This window comes from Carica papaya, chromosome 4 (assembly GCF_054855325.1).
Source record: "Carica papaya isolate Zhongbai chromosome 4, ASM5485532v1, whole genome shotgun sequence".
NCBI classification, from domain to species: Eukaryota; Viridiplantae; Streptophyta; class Magnoliopsida; order Brassicales; family Caricaceae; genus Carica; species Carica papaya.
Window position 1 is genome coordinate 4,720,694 of NC_142312.1, and position 13,364 is coordinate 4,734,057.

At 34.9% G+C, this 13,364-nt stretch overlaps 1 protein-coding gene across 1 annotated transcript; it reads right to left on the reverse strand.

Annotated features, from left to right (window-relative positions):
• Window positions 1-1,060: 1,060 nt before the first annotated feature.
• On the reverse strand, window positions 1,061-6,022 carry CRK (CDPK-related kinase). The gene is made up of 11 exons (XM_022052304.2): window positions 5,099-6,022; window positions 4,470-4,600; window positions 4,269-4,310; window positions 4,024-4,132; window positions 3,212-3,290; window positions 2,819-3,115; window positions 2,627-2,739; window positions 2,196-2,303; window positions 2,059-2,121; window positions 1,809-1,976; window positions 1,061-1,552 (listed from the first exon to the last, which is right to left on the reverse strand). Exons 1-11 carry the CDS (start codon window positions 5,732-5,734, stop codon window positions 1,418-1,420), a joined length of 1,881 nt encoding a protein of 626 aa, XP_021907996.1. The 5' UTR covers window positions 5,735-6,022; the 3' UTR covers window positions 1,061-1,417.
• Between the last annotated feature and the right edge of the window lie 7,342 nt (window positions 6,023-13,364).

Here is a 13,364-nt window from a genome sequence, read left to right on the forward strand (position 1 = left end):
TATGTCAGAACTTTTTTGTAACGGACCTAGAAATTAAAAAGAAATGTATATATATTTATCTTAAGTGCGGAATCGAAATAAAATAGATTATGATTAATATACCTTACACAATAACCAAAACAAATTAAAGTATAAAAGAATAAACTAATTTAAAGAAAATACTATGAATGAATGCTATAAGAAAAACTAATAAATTCTTTGATTTCTACTCGCCATCTTCCTGCAGAACGAACTCGGAAAACAAATCCTCTGATTTGAAATGATTAAGTAAGGAATGAGCTACACTATCTCAATAAAAAAAAAAAATTTACTTACTAAAGTTACTTACTAGTTCGCCATACTGATTATTAAGTTATGTTAAAATTTTTTTATAATAAAAAAAAACATAATTTTGACCAAAATTAAGATTCGTAACAACTTATCTTGCATTTAATGATTGAATATAAAAATCAACCTGTTTTATTTAGCCTTTTGTTTATTAAAAGCTAAAGAGGGTCTCTTCCATTGAGCACCCCATGCAAATGCCAGATTTGCTAGTTTCCCCTCTTGCTTCCAAAAAGCAAAAATAGTAAATCATGTTCCCTTACTACCTCTGGGTCTGGTTGACATTTTCCACAAGAGCAACTTGCTCTTCGTATAATAGACCACCATTACCATGTTTTTCTAAGCAACTTTTTATGGTTGGCGTGCTAAGGACATTCCACTTGCAGTTGTTGCATGCATGTGATGTGCAGGATGAACATTAAATATGTGGGGTTAGCATTGTTGGCCAACTTTCTTTCAATTCACTCAAACCCTGTATTGGATCTGTGAAACCATACATCAACTACCATCCAAGTTATGACCGTAGTATATCGCCTTATCCACCATATTGTGTTTAATTCTCGTTCAATTCTTGGTTTTTATTTTCATGTGGGTCTTATGTGTCTAATTATAAAAGAAATACTTAAACTTTAGAAAATAATGTCCCCAAACACTCGTCTAAAATAAACCATATGAGAGAGAGAGAGAGAGAGAGAGAGATGAGAGTAAGTTACAAAAAATTTGGGCCAAAGACAGCTTTTGGGAATAACTAATTTGATTAAAGTATAGAGCAATGAGGGTGATACAATGGAGTTGTGGATTTGTGAAGCCAATTTCATATGTCAGGACATCAATTTTCTGATAACAGTCAGATAATATTCTCACCTGCAACTAAACACACTTAACTACATCTTTACAGGGAAGAACAATATAATAGCTGAGCACTTCAACCGTGTTAACCAACTTGTTCCAACCAAATCGTGCCTCGTCTATGATACAGATGGCAAAATCCCCTCGTATTAGCTGGAGGCCTCGCGCCTGCTAACTTTTTTATTGGCCAAAACAGCCTTGGGAAGAAGTTCTGAGAGTTCCAGTGTTGGCTTTAGAACTTCTATTAAGCTTTAAGTGCACGGCTAGAGACACCATGCAACAATTTGACAAATCCAAGAAAACTTAGTTTTCCATCAGTGTGCCTGATCCAATCATGAAGAACAGCATGAACAGGGACCGAAGGGCCAAGGCCAAGTTCCTGAAATGTAAATTACAAGTTCCATGTAAAGCAACTGCATAGGCACATCAAATTCGCCTTATGTCCTTTTTTTTTAAATAGAAATTTGCCTTATGTCCAATAAAAAAGATATATTTTTTTGGTTGAGTAACATGGCAGTTGACTTGAACTCCCATCCTTTCTAGGGAAAGAGAAGGGCATAACCCTTTTTGCTAAGCCTTCTAGTTAAATTAAAAGACATCTTCTTTTTCAAAAAATTATTAAAAAATGAACATACCGAAGCCAATTCCTCAATGACAATAGCCCTATTTCCATCCTTCTCGAAAAGTTCATAGGCACAACGAGCATGTTGTTCCCATCGATCTAGTGCCTCTAGCTGATGGACACTTACTGTAGCAGCACAGAATTCCTCAAAATCCATTCTTCTATATTGAAGTGAATTAAGCTACCAGAGAGAAGAAAGTATACATCATAAAGAATCCAAATGAGCTCAAAAGAGCAACCAGCAGAAAGCTCAAAGTGCCTACCAATGCTAGAAAATCAGGGATGCGTGACTCTTTCATTGCGTCTGTTGCATTCTTCATCAAGGCCTTACCAGGGTGCATGTGTGTCAGCATTATTCAAAGCACAGAAAGAAGAAAATTAAGCATATAGAGATACCCACTCTTTTGATATTCTCTAAGTTTATAGTCCCATTTTTGCTAGGTTCCAACAGTGCAAACTGCTCCTTCAAATAGTATAGCTCGTCTATTGTTAATGTTTTAGATAGTGCCTGCGAGAATGCCAACGGGTAAGGTTGAAACATATTATGAAATTCAACTAGCTTGATAATTATAAATTGTGATGCTGCGAACAGACTGGTTATGGCTCTAAAGGATTGTAAAAATCAGAAGCACCTGAGCAGGTAGTTGAAATTGAAACTAAATTCATTTCTCCAAAAAGTTAGGTTTTAGCTTCACCCTATCTTTTGTCTTACTTATCACATAATTCTCAAAGTTAGGAAAGAAAGTGATTTAAGTGTAAACAATTCACAATATTTAATACTCATGGACAAGGCTAGAATAAAATTCAAGACTGAGCAGCATGTATACACACCCTTAAAGCAGCTTTACGAAGAGATGATGAACGCATATAAGCCTTCATCAATTTGAATATTAGTATATCAAGAGGCACTTTTAAATCGTTGGAATTTTTCAACCATGGATGACCTGCAACAACACAAAACGCTGAGAACCTTATATACATAACAACAACAGACAAACTTCTTACTGCAGATGAGACACTTACTTAGGGCTTGAGCAGCAGTCATTCTTTTCCGCGGGTCTTTATTTAGGAGCCGCTTAACGAAGTCTCTTGCCTCTGATGATAAAGAAGGCCAGGGTGCTTCATCAAAACTTGGTTCTGCCTTTAAAACAGCCCTAAAAATCCCAGACTCTGTTCGAGCCCAAAATGGACGACTACCACACAACAAAATATATGCGATAACACCTATACTCCAGACATCAGCCTCCGTGCTGTAACATCTATGTAAAACCTCAGGCGCCACATAATATGCACTACCAACGATGTCATTGAGCCTTTCATCTGCAAAGCAAAGAAAACATCAGAAACAAAAGTCAATCGAGCTTTAAAAACAAAAGCCAAAAATGAGTTTGGTACTATGGGATAAACAAACTGAACCTGGCTTCACAAAATCTGACAAGCCAAAATCTATCGCCTTCAATTGTGAGTTCTCATCCTTCGATGTAAACAGAAAATTCTGGTCCACCAAGCAACTACACTTATATAAGAATATATAAATAAAAATAGAAGTACTGCAACTACAGCATGCATTGAGAAATAAGCTTCCAATTCTACAACATCTAAGGATGTCGTTTATTTACATACCATAGTTAAGAGGCATGTCTCTGAATGTCATATGCTACCAAAGGAAGTATCCAAATCGCATCCACTAGTCCTCTAAGATCATATTCACTAAATCTCCATAAAGTCTAGCTAATTTGAGATTATTTAACCTCCCTCTCCAAAAAAAGAAAAAGATTTCTAACCCAACAAGTAATGAGTTTGGTGTAACTGAAAACTTACACAGCTCAGTACAACAAACACCAATTTGCCACAAGATTCATAAGAACAGGTATTCTAGACAAGGTTTCAATATGCTGATTTTAACCTATAAAAACATACAGCGAAGGCCCTGACTTAGCCAGCCATGAAATCACAATAACGACATACTTATGCAGCATAGCAGTTTTTCTCACCAATCACGCCAGGGAACTGGTTCTTAAATATTTTGATTCAGCATATGTAGTGGCTGTTTATTCTCAAGAGATCTCCCAACATTTTTCGATGCATATCACATCTCTCAATGCCTTGCCCTATATGCTAATAGTCCTAATGCCCACCTAGAATAACTCTCAATATATGCTGCACTGTCAGAGATCAAAGCTTAAAACACAAAGAAGTAACTCAAAAAGGATGAGAAAATATATCACCTCAGGTTTAAGATCCCGGTGTACCACACCTTGGAGGTGGCAAAATGCAACAACATTAAGTATTTGTATCATGACAACCTTCGCATCATCTTCTGTATACTTTCCACCCCTGCACAAAAGGAGCATATATTATATAAGCAATCAGCTATCAAACACGAAACATTTGCTTTTCGCTCCATGATTAGCATTCCCAGTTAAGGAGCTTCAGAAAAACAGACTTTAAATATAGTTGACTGAAGTAGTACCTTGAAAGTATTCTATCCAAGAGCTCTCCTCCTTCACATAACCTGAAAGATGTGCAATAATTTATTAAAATCCTTGGGAAAAAGGAATGCTAACAGCCTTCAAAGGACAACTAACAATATAATCACTCATTAATAAGCAATTAGATGGCAACAATTTCACGGAATTTGAACTAAGAGAAGTGCTAAAAATAAAAAGCTTACTCCATTACTATGTAGACATTATCATGGTCCTCATATGCATCGTAGAACTTCACAAGATTGTTATGCCCAGTCAGAGCTCTCAATATTTTTACCTCCCGTCTCACATCCTCAATGGCTATGGGTGTGGTCATCTAATAACAAAAATGGAAGTAAAAATGAGCAAACACATTACCATATAAGGTGCCCTAAAAGCCCCACAGAATTCCATGAGTTCAGATTGCAGATATTTCCTCACTACTAAGCAGCAAATATAGAAAGGCCATGTTCCATGAAAATTATTACGTCTGAAATACAGAAACTACAAAATTCACTTCCTACATTCGAACAATTGTGCGATTGCATTTGCAGATAGACAAACGACCTGCTTTCAATCAGGCAATAATCATGAAAAAACAATTATTTGTTTCCTACTCATGATCGCTCCGAGATACGAATTTAAGCCCAACCAGCACAGAGATCTCATCTAGGACATGAAAATATGGTGTTGAGCATAGCAGATACGAACGAAGACGCACATACCTTCATGTACTTGTGCATGAAATCAGTTACTGGATCATCAAGAATTATCGAGCAAAATCCAAATTTAAGAACAAAAATTAAAGTTCAACCAAGCATATGTTTATACAAACCTTCGACTTGGGTATAACCTTGACAGCAACTTGTTGCCCCTTGAGCTCGCCCTTCTTAAACTTGGCTGCACAAGTGTATCCGAAATGTCCTCTTCCGACCTCCTCCCCTAGCTCGTACTTGGTAGCGAAATGCTTCGAGAACCCGAAGCTTTTATCCAACCCCGCACACACCTCCGCCTCGCTACCTTCGGGGATCGCCGCTCCATTCGGCTTCACCGAACCGTGGCGGCGAGCGAGCACCGAGCGTATGTGCTTAGCCGGCGAAGGAGGCGGGAAGGGCCGCTTGAAGAAGCGCTTAGGAGTCGAATTGGAGCTGGCATTCGAGGGGGATCTCGCCGGAGACTTCTTAGAGAAGAAGTAGTGAGCTGGACTCGGACTGTAGAAGGAGAAAAATGGCGATTTCTTGCCTTCATTGTTGGTGACGTTTTCTTTATTGCTGGTGTTCTCTTTGGCTTGATCTCTACTTCCAAGGTTCTCACCATTGACGGAGCTGGATGGAGGCTTAGGGCTATCCTTGACGGGAAGAGGGCTGTTCTTGACGCCATCCCGAGCGCGTATGGGAATGTTGTTTCCCGGGTTATGGTCAGATTCAGGAGAGTTGGGATTTGGGGGAGGTTTGGAGTTGCAGATACCCATTTGGAAGATTGTTGTCTCCCCAAACAGAGTGTTCAGGGGAGATTTAAAACCCTCTGGCTAAAGCATAGTCTATGGATAACGAATCCTACCAGTAGACTTTTAAAACTTGAAAAACCTTTTCACATAAAAAAAAAAAAAAAAAAAAAAAAAAGGAAAATTGAACGATTTCATATTTCGGTTCAAAAATTTCTGTGGAAAATTAAGCTTGTCTCTGATGATTTCAAGTGTGTTAAAAAGAAGAATGGGAGATAGGGATCTACAGATGCTGAATAAAAGGAAAACGACGATAGCTTCGCTTTCTATTTTTTCTGTTTTTATTTTTATTTTTATTAGGTTTTAACTAAACGCATTAAACTATGAATATTTTATTATTTTATTAATAATAAAATTAGTTGGGTAACGTGGGCCCCGCTAAAGTGGTCCCCGCAATTGTGCAGTTAACTTCCACTTGGGATGTAAAACGGGGACCGTTGCTTACCGTTTAAATTTTTAGTTTCCTTAATTTATTTTATATAATACACAACTAATTAAAATTATGTTTCTTAATCAAGGCTTTATACGGACGTGAGAAGGGATTAAGAAATTTCCTCCCTTTGTTTTGTTTCATTAAAAAAAAAAAAACAAAAACTTAATGCCGCCAAAGTCAAAACGCGGCGTTTATTCAACTTGCTTCCCGCACAAGGATACTTGCCGTGCAGTACCACCAAGACCTCCACAAGTTAAGACCATCAAATTACCTAACAAAGATATCGCGTGTGTGATTAAATTAATTTGGATTATTAACAGATTTGGCCTAATTAAACTCGTCAAACTTTGTTAATACATTTGACATACTTAATAATTACGTGAGGTCAACGACAATGGTCAATTGGAAGAAGAAATAATGGCAGGTACGTACGTCTGTGTGGTCTTGAGCGCTAAGCAAAACGCATTTTGTGGCGGCAATTCAAATAACGCCTGCGGCTCAAGGTGGTCAACGGAACCAGTCGAATCAAAAAGTCAACCAAAAACCCTTACTATTTATTTAATTCCATCTTAAATCCTGGTTTATTATTATTATTTTTATTAATTTTTTTTTACTATTCCGCATTGTCGTTCAAATTTCAAATGGCAGTAAAATTAATCAGGCCGATATATTGTATTGATTGCCTGACAATTTGAATTTTTCAGATCACACGTGTAAAAGAATGCAATCAGATAATTACACGTGTAATAATTGACGATGAACTTTGATTAATCTTAAAATTTTTATCCAAATAATTAAATGAAACAATATCTTATAATAGCATTATATTTTCAAGTAAATTTTATTTAAAATAGAAAGAGTACGGTTGAATACATATTATTAAACAATCATAAAATTATTGTATTAAAAAGAAAATAAATCATAATGTGAAAAAAAAAATAAATGAAAATATGAGAGAGGAAACAAATTAAGTTAAATGATAAAATTACACAATTAATAGTAGTTAATTTTATATATTTTTTTTTTAATAAAAAATTTACATATATAGCATTCAATAAAATATATATCAATTAAAAAAAAAATTATTGTTAATATGATATCAAAACTTTAGATTAATATTTTTTTTAACAGTTTTTATTACTAAAATAAATTTGTTAAGCCATCATAAGATCGACCACCTCCACAACTAATTGATTTTCATAAAAATTGTCCTATAAGTCACCACTTCTTCCTTTATTACTGTAGTTTCTAATTGTCGCAATTACTAAAGACACCATCCTTAACTTATCTCTACGGCAACTGACGATGCATAAATAGTCACGTGTTAGCTTCTAGTACTTTTGTCGTACCACTGATCCAAATCTAAGCATAAAATTGAGTAAAGATTTTTGTGTAAGAATATCGTACTAAAAATAGTTTTTATGTAGATATTTGTATATTTATTTCTTCATCCTGAAAAAGCATGTTTATACATTACTATAATATTTAATAAAATAATAGAAGTTAAACCTATTATAATTAAACTGTAACCTAACTTTTAAAATTCCTAAAGTAATAAAATCATTTTGAAAACTGAATTTTTTTTTTTTTTTAAAAAAAAGACCAACTATATGATTGTAGTATGTAGAGCTGAAATTGGTTCAAATTTTGAGATGGGATTTTGAAATTTGAAAGTAATTTATTTAATGATGAACATGGGAAAAGTAAATGTATGTAGATATATGTGTAGGCAGTTGAGACAGAGAGGGGTTGACCTGTGCTGTGATATAAATGATGATTATATGTAATGGGCATTTTTCCTTGTTTTCCTCCTGCCTCCATATTAAAAGCAGCCACTTTGCAAATTGCTTCCTCCACTTTCTTTCTTTCTTTCTTTCAACAACTTCTTTTATTTTTTAACCCACAACAAAAGTGAATCTAATCTATAACCCACATACTGCAATCATATAATATAATCTGCCATGTGATTTATTTGAGTTCTTTAGAATTCATATTATTTTAGAATGGAAAAACTTTCATTTCAAAGGGTGGTTTTTGCTTGTTTCCCACGAATATTTTATTTATTACCTAAATATATTTTTGGCAGTAGTGAATATGACCCTACTAGTAACTCCTTACACGAGACCAATATTTATACGTTTCCCGGTCAATAAATATTCAAAAAGTCAAACTTTCTGTTCCAACTCACGTAAGCACGAATCCACCGTCGTTTAGATTTGATGATATATCAATACAAATAAATTAATAAAATGTATTATTATTATTTTTAATTAAAAAAATGGGTAAAGAGAAGATGTCAGTTTGGGTGTGACAACAACCTTTCCATTTTATAAGCACTTGATCCGCATGCTTACCTCCTCCTCCTCCACAGAAACGTGGCCCCCTCCGTAGAAAAGTTTCTGTCCTGGTTTCCCTGGATTCTTTTGTACAACACACGAATAAAAATTTGATTAATAATAAAAATGAGAATCAATATCTACACACACACACATATATATATATACACACACGTATGTATGTATGTGTATAATGAAAGAGGAAAAAAAAATGAAAGTAAATAAAAAGAAAGAAGTTGGCAAGATTTTGACGGATCCCTGTGCAATCATGATTCTACCTTATCTCCTGTTTCTGCAACTGGATGTCTCTATTATACATAATATATATATATATATAGAGAGAGAGAGAGAGACACACACACACACATATACACATGCTGCTAGCACCATCACCTACATTAGCCCAACCCAATATGATGGATAATCATCATACCCATTTATTCTTATTATTATTACCTTCCCTCAATATCCAATTGGGAGCCCACAAGTCTCTCTCTCTCTCTCTCTCTCTCTCTCTCTCTCTCTTTTTTCCCCCCGAAAATCATTCATTCACATAGTTAATAGTACTTAAATACCAAATAAGCTATATTTAGAATTTTTTCAAATTATTATAGAAAATAGGTTGACGCACCGATTCACTAAAGAGTGATCCGGTGCGTTCGAGCTCATGTAAGCTCGAGCAGAGCAGGTATTTAAACTCATCTTCTTCTTTTTTTTTTCGAAAAATCCTAATTTTCTCTCTTCTCTGATACTACCGACGGACACCGAAAGCTTTCAGTTTGCTTTATTTTCTTGCATTTTGTTTAAAATATATTTATTCTAGTTCATGCCATAACTGATGTGCTGTTTGAGCATAAAACTTAGTATCAGGTGATAGTGCATTCTATATCCAAATAATTACCATATCATTGCACTGTTTCTAGTGCGTTCTCAATAGGTTCGTTGGATCTGTAGGTTGTATTAGGGTTCCATCTATAAACCCTATTTTGTTTTGTATAGTCAATGTTCGCTCTATGAAAATTATCCATATGTAATAGTTGCTGTCATTAAACAGTTTCAGGACAAGAACCACCATAGAATTCAGTGATTTTATCAAAGATAATATGGGTTGTCGACATTTGAAGGATCCAGGTTTGTTATAGCCAAATTCCTAAACTTTGGGTTCGGGTTTGCAATAGTTTGGTAAGAAATTTAACTCTCTATTTCTAATATGCTCTTATGCCATGAAAGAAAATGAAGTTCACCATTCAAGCTATCCAGAAATCAACACTTTTATATAAAAAATAACAAGTAAAGTTGAAGGAAAATACCAGATCGTGCAGGTGATTCTCGGTGAGAACGGAAGAGAGTGAATGGAGAGAAAAACTCGATGAAAGCGGAAGGCAAGGAGGCGAGCAAAGGGAGAGAGAAGCTCGATGAAGGCGAAAGGCGCGGAGGCGAGTGAACGGAGAAAGAAGCTCTTCGCGGGACTAGGTGTGCGATGTGTGTGTGTATTCACCTGCAAACAACCAAAAATGAAATGCAAGAAAACAAAGCAAACTGGAAGCTTTCGGTGTGGTATCAAATTAAGCAGTCAATATCTGTACTCATGCAAAACCAAGAGTCAATACAGGCTTATTTTTCACAGCTCAAATTTTTTATTAATGAACTCGTAAATTATGAACTCATTCCCATCTACACATGTGAGAGACTTAAACTGATTATTAGGTACCAGGAGGATCACACAATGAGGTTTTTAATGGGACTTAATAAGTCATATGACAACTTGACGTCCCAAATCTTGGCAAGGAAGCCTCTCCCTAGTCAGAACAAGATATTTTCTATCATTCAACAAGAGGAGAAAATGAAAGAAATTTCTTTAAAGTTTGTCACCAACCGGGCTATGGCCTTCAACATAAGAGAGGCCAATAAGCCACATAAAACTGCCAGCCTAAATAAGGAAAAGTATTATTGTACCTATTGCAAGAAGACTAGACACTCTTTGGAAAGATACTTTAAGGCCAATCCAAATAGACCTGTATGCACCAATTGCAATTTGTTAGGACATACGACTGAGGTATGATATAGAGATAAGAACCAACCAAAATGATAAAGGACCCAAAACAAGATAAGACAACCCATTATCAATCATGTATCCTCCGTTGATGCACAAACTGTACTCAAAGGATAAGAACATAATCTATTGACAAAAGATCAACTCCAACTTATGGCATTTATTCAACAAAGTCAAGTTACTGTCAATATGGTACAAGCAACTTTAGATCAAATTTAGGATCAGAAATTCACTGTATTCTTTGGTGTGTTTTCTTATTTCAATATGTGCACAATAAATAAAAATATCAACACATACACCACTTGGATAATTGATATTGGAGCCTTAGATCACATAGTACACACACTATAATTATACACTAAGATAACATCGAATGTTAAATCTAAAGTTGTATTATTGAATGAAGAAAGTGTAGATGTGTCTTATAAGAATAGTAAAATTAAGTGGTAAATTTCTGTTAAACAATGTGCTATGTGTGCACTCATTTAGATTTAATTTAATATCTGCAAAAAAGTTAACACATGATATTAGGTGTTGTATAATTTTTTTTACAACAACACTGTGTCATTCAGGACCTTTTGACCTAAAAGACACTTGGGATAGACGAGATTAAGGATGAACTATATCAGTTTAAACAAACTTAGAATTCAAAAAATGTAAGTCAGCAAATCTTTACAGGAATGACACTACAAAGCTCTAGCAAATAGGAGATAGACTTTGATTTGTGGCACTACAGGCTTTGACACCCTTCATTTAAATCTAGTTTTGATTTTGATATATTAGCAAACAAAAACTCTAAGTTATGTTATGTATGCCCATTGACAAAGATGTATAAACCTTCATTTTTTGATAGTAGTAATAATGCAGAACGATGTTTTGATTTGATACATTAAGATATTTGGGGACCTTGTAATAAAATTTCTTATGATAGTTTTAGATATTTTTTTAACTATTGTTGATGATTTTACTAAATGCACTTGGGTATATATGATGCAAAGTAAGACTGAAATATGTTCACATTTGCAACATTTTTGCACCTTTGTTGAGACCCAATTTGACAAAAAAGTAAGAGTAATTAGAATTGATAACGGAAGAGAATTCAAAATGAAGAGATTTTACGATAAGAAGGGAATCATGCATAAAAAAAGTTTTGTAGAAACTCCATAACAGAATAGGAGAGTGGAGAGAAAACATCAACAACTACTCAACACTGCAAGGGTGTTAAAATTCCAAAGTGGAATAGACACCAAATATTGGAGCGATTTTGTTCTCACTACTGCATATTTAATTAATAGAACACCCTCCTCCGTGTTAAATGGGAAGACACATTTTGAGATTTTGCATGGACAGAACCAAATTATAGTCATCTGAAAATATTTAGGGGCTTAGCCTTCACATCTACTTTATTGAGTGGAAAACGAAAATTCGATGCAAGAGCAAGAAGATATGTGTTCATAGGATATCCTTTTGGTATAAAGTGATATAAATTGTTAGATGAAGAGACTGGTGAGGTCTTTATTTTTAGAAACGTAATATTTCATGAAAATATATTTTCTTACAAGGAAATGAAATGCATAAAGGATATGTAAACTATACATGAGTCTATGAATATATTGATAGATGAACTAGAATCAAATACCTTTGTGCACAATAGCATCAGGGACCAAGTGATGGGTCAAGATAGCCCAATTATGGAGGTTAGAGACCTCGCATAGATAGAAGAAGTATCCAACAATCAAGAAATGATTGATGAGAAGGAGAAAGAAAAGAAGATCGTATGAATGACGATGAGATTCTAAAGAGAAAATCAATAAGGACAAAGAGGTCACTAGAGTACTTAAGGGACTATATATGTGATCATATTCAAGGGAACAGTGATTGCATAGAGCTGTATGAACCACAAGTCTGCAATGATGGTGTAGTTCCCCTATCAAGCACAGTTGCATATAGTAGACTTAGGGGGGGGAAGGGGCATAAGAAGTACATACTTGCTGGCATCCCACAATGAACCAAGTTCATATGAGGAGGCCAGCAAAGACCTAAATTGGAGAAATGCCATGGAAAACGAACTCCAAGCTCTTGAAGAAGACAAGACTTGGAAAGCAGTTGATTTACTGGAAAAGAAGAGAGCAATAGGATGTAAGTCGGTCTACAAAGTGAAATTTAAAGCAGATAAAACCATTGAAAGACACAAAGCTAGACTTGTTACTAAGGGCTTCACTCAAATAGAAGGTCTAGACTATCACGATTCATTCTCACCTGTGGCCAAAATCGTCTCCGTAAGAGTATTGTTGGCTCTAGCTGCAATCAGATAATGACATCTTCAACATTTAGATGTCAACAACACTTTTTTATATGGAGATTTAAATGAGGAAGTGTACATGGAGCTTCTTCCTCGACATCCTAAAAGGAAAAAAAAGAAAGTATGTAGACTTCAAAAGAGCTTATATGGGCTTAAACAAGCATCCAGACAGTGGTATGCCAAATTTTCTGAGTTTATTACTCACAAAGATTCAAGCAATCCAAGGTCGACTACAGTTTGTCCGTGAGGACCAATGACAAAAGTTTTACCGTACTACTTGTACATGTTGATGATATTATTGTAACAGATAATGATGAATTGAAGAATTAAAGATAACATTGGATAATAAATTTAAAATTAATGATTTAGGAAACTTAAAGTATTTCCTTAGCATTGAAATTGCTAAGTCAAAGAGAGGAGTTCATATATACAAAAGGAAATATGCCTTAAACCTTTTAAAGGATGCAGAGGTT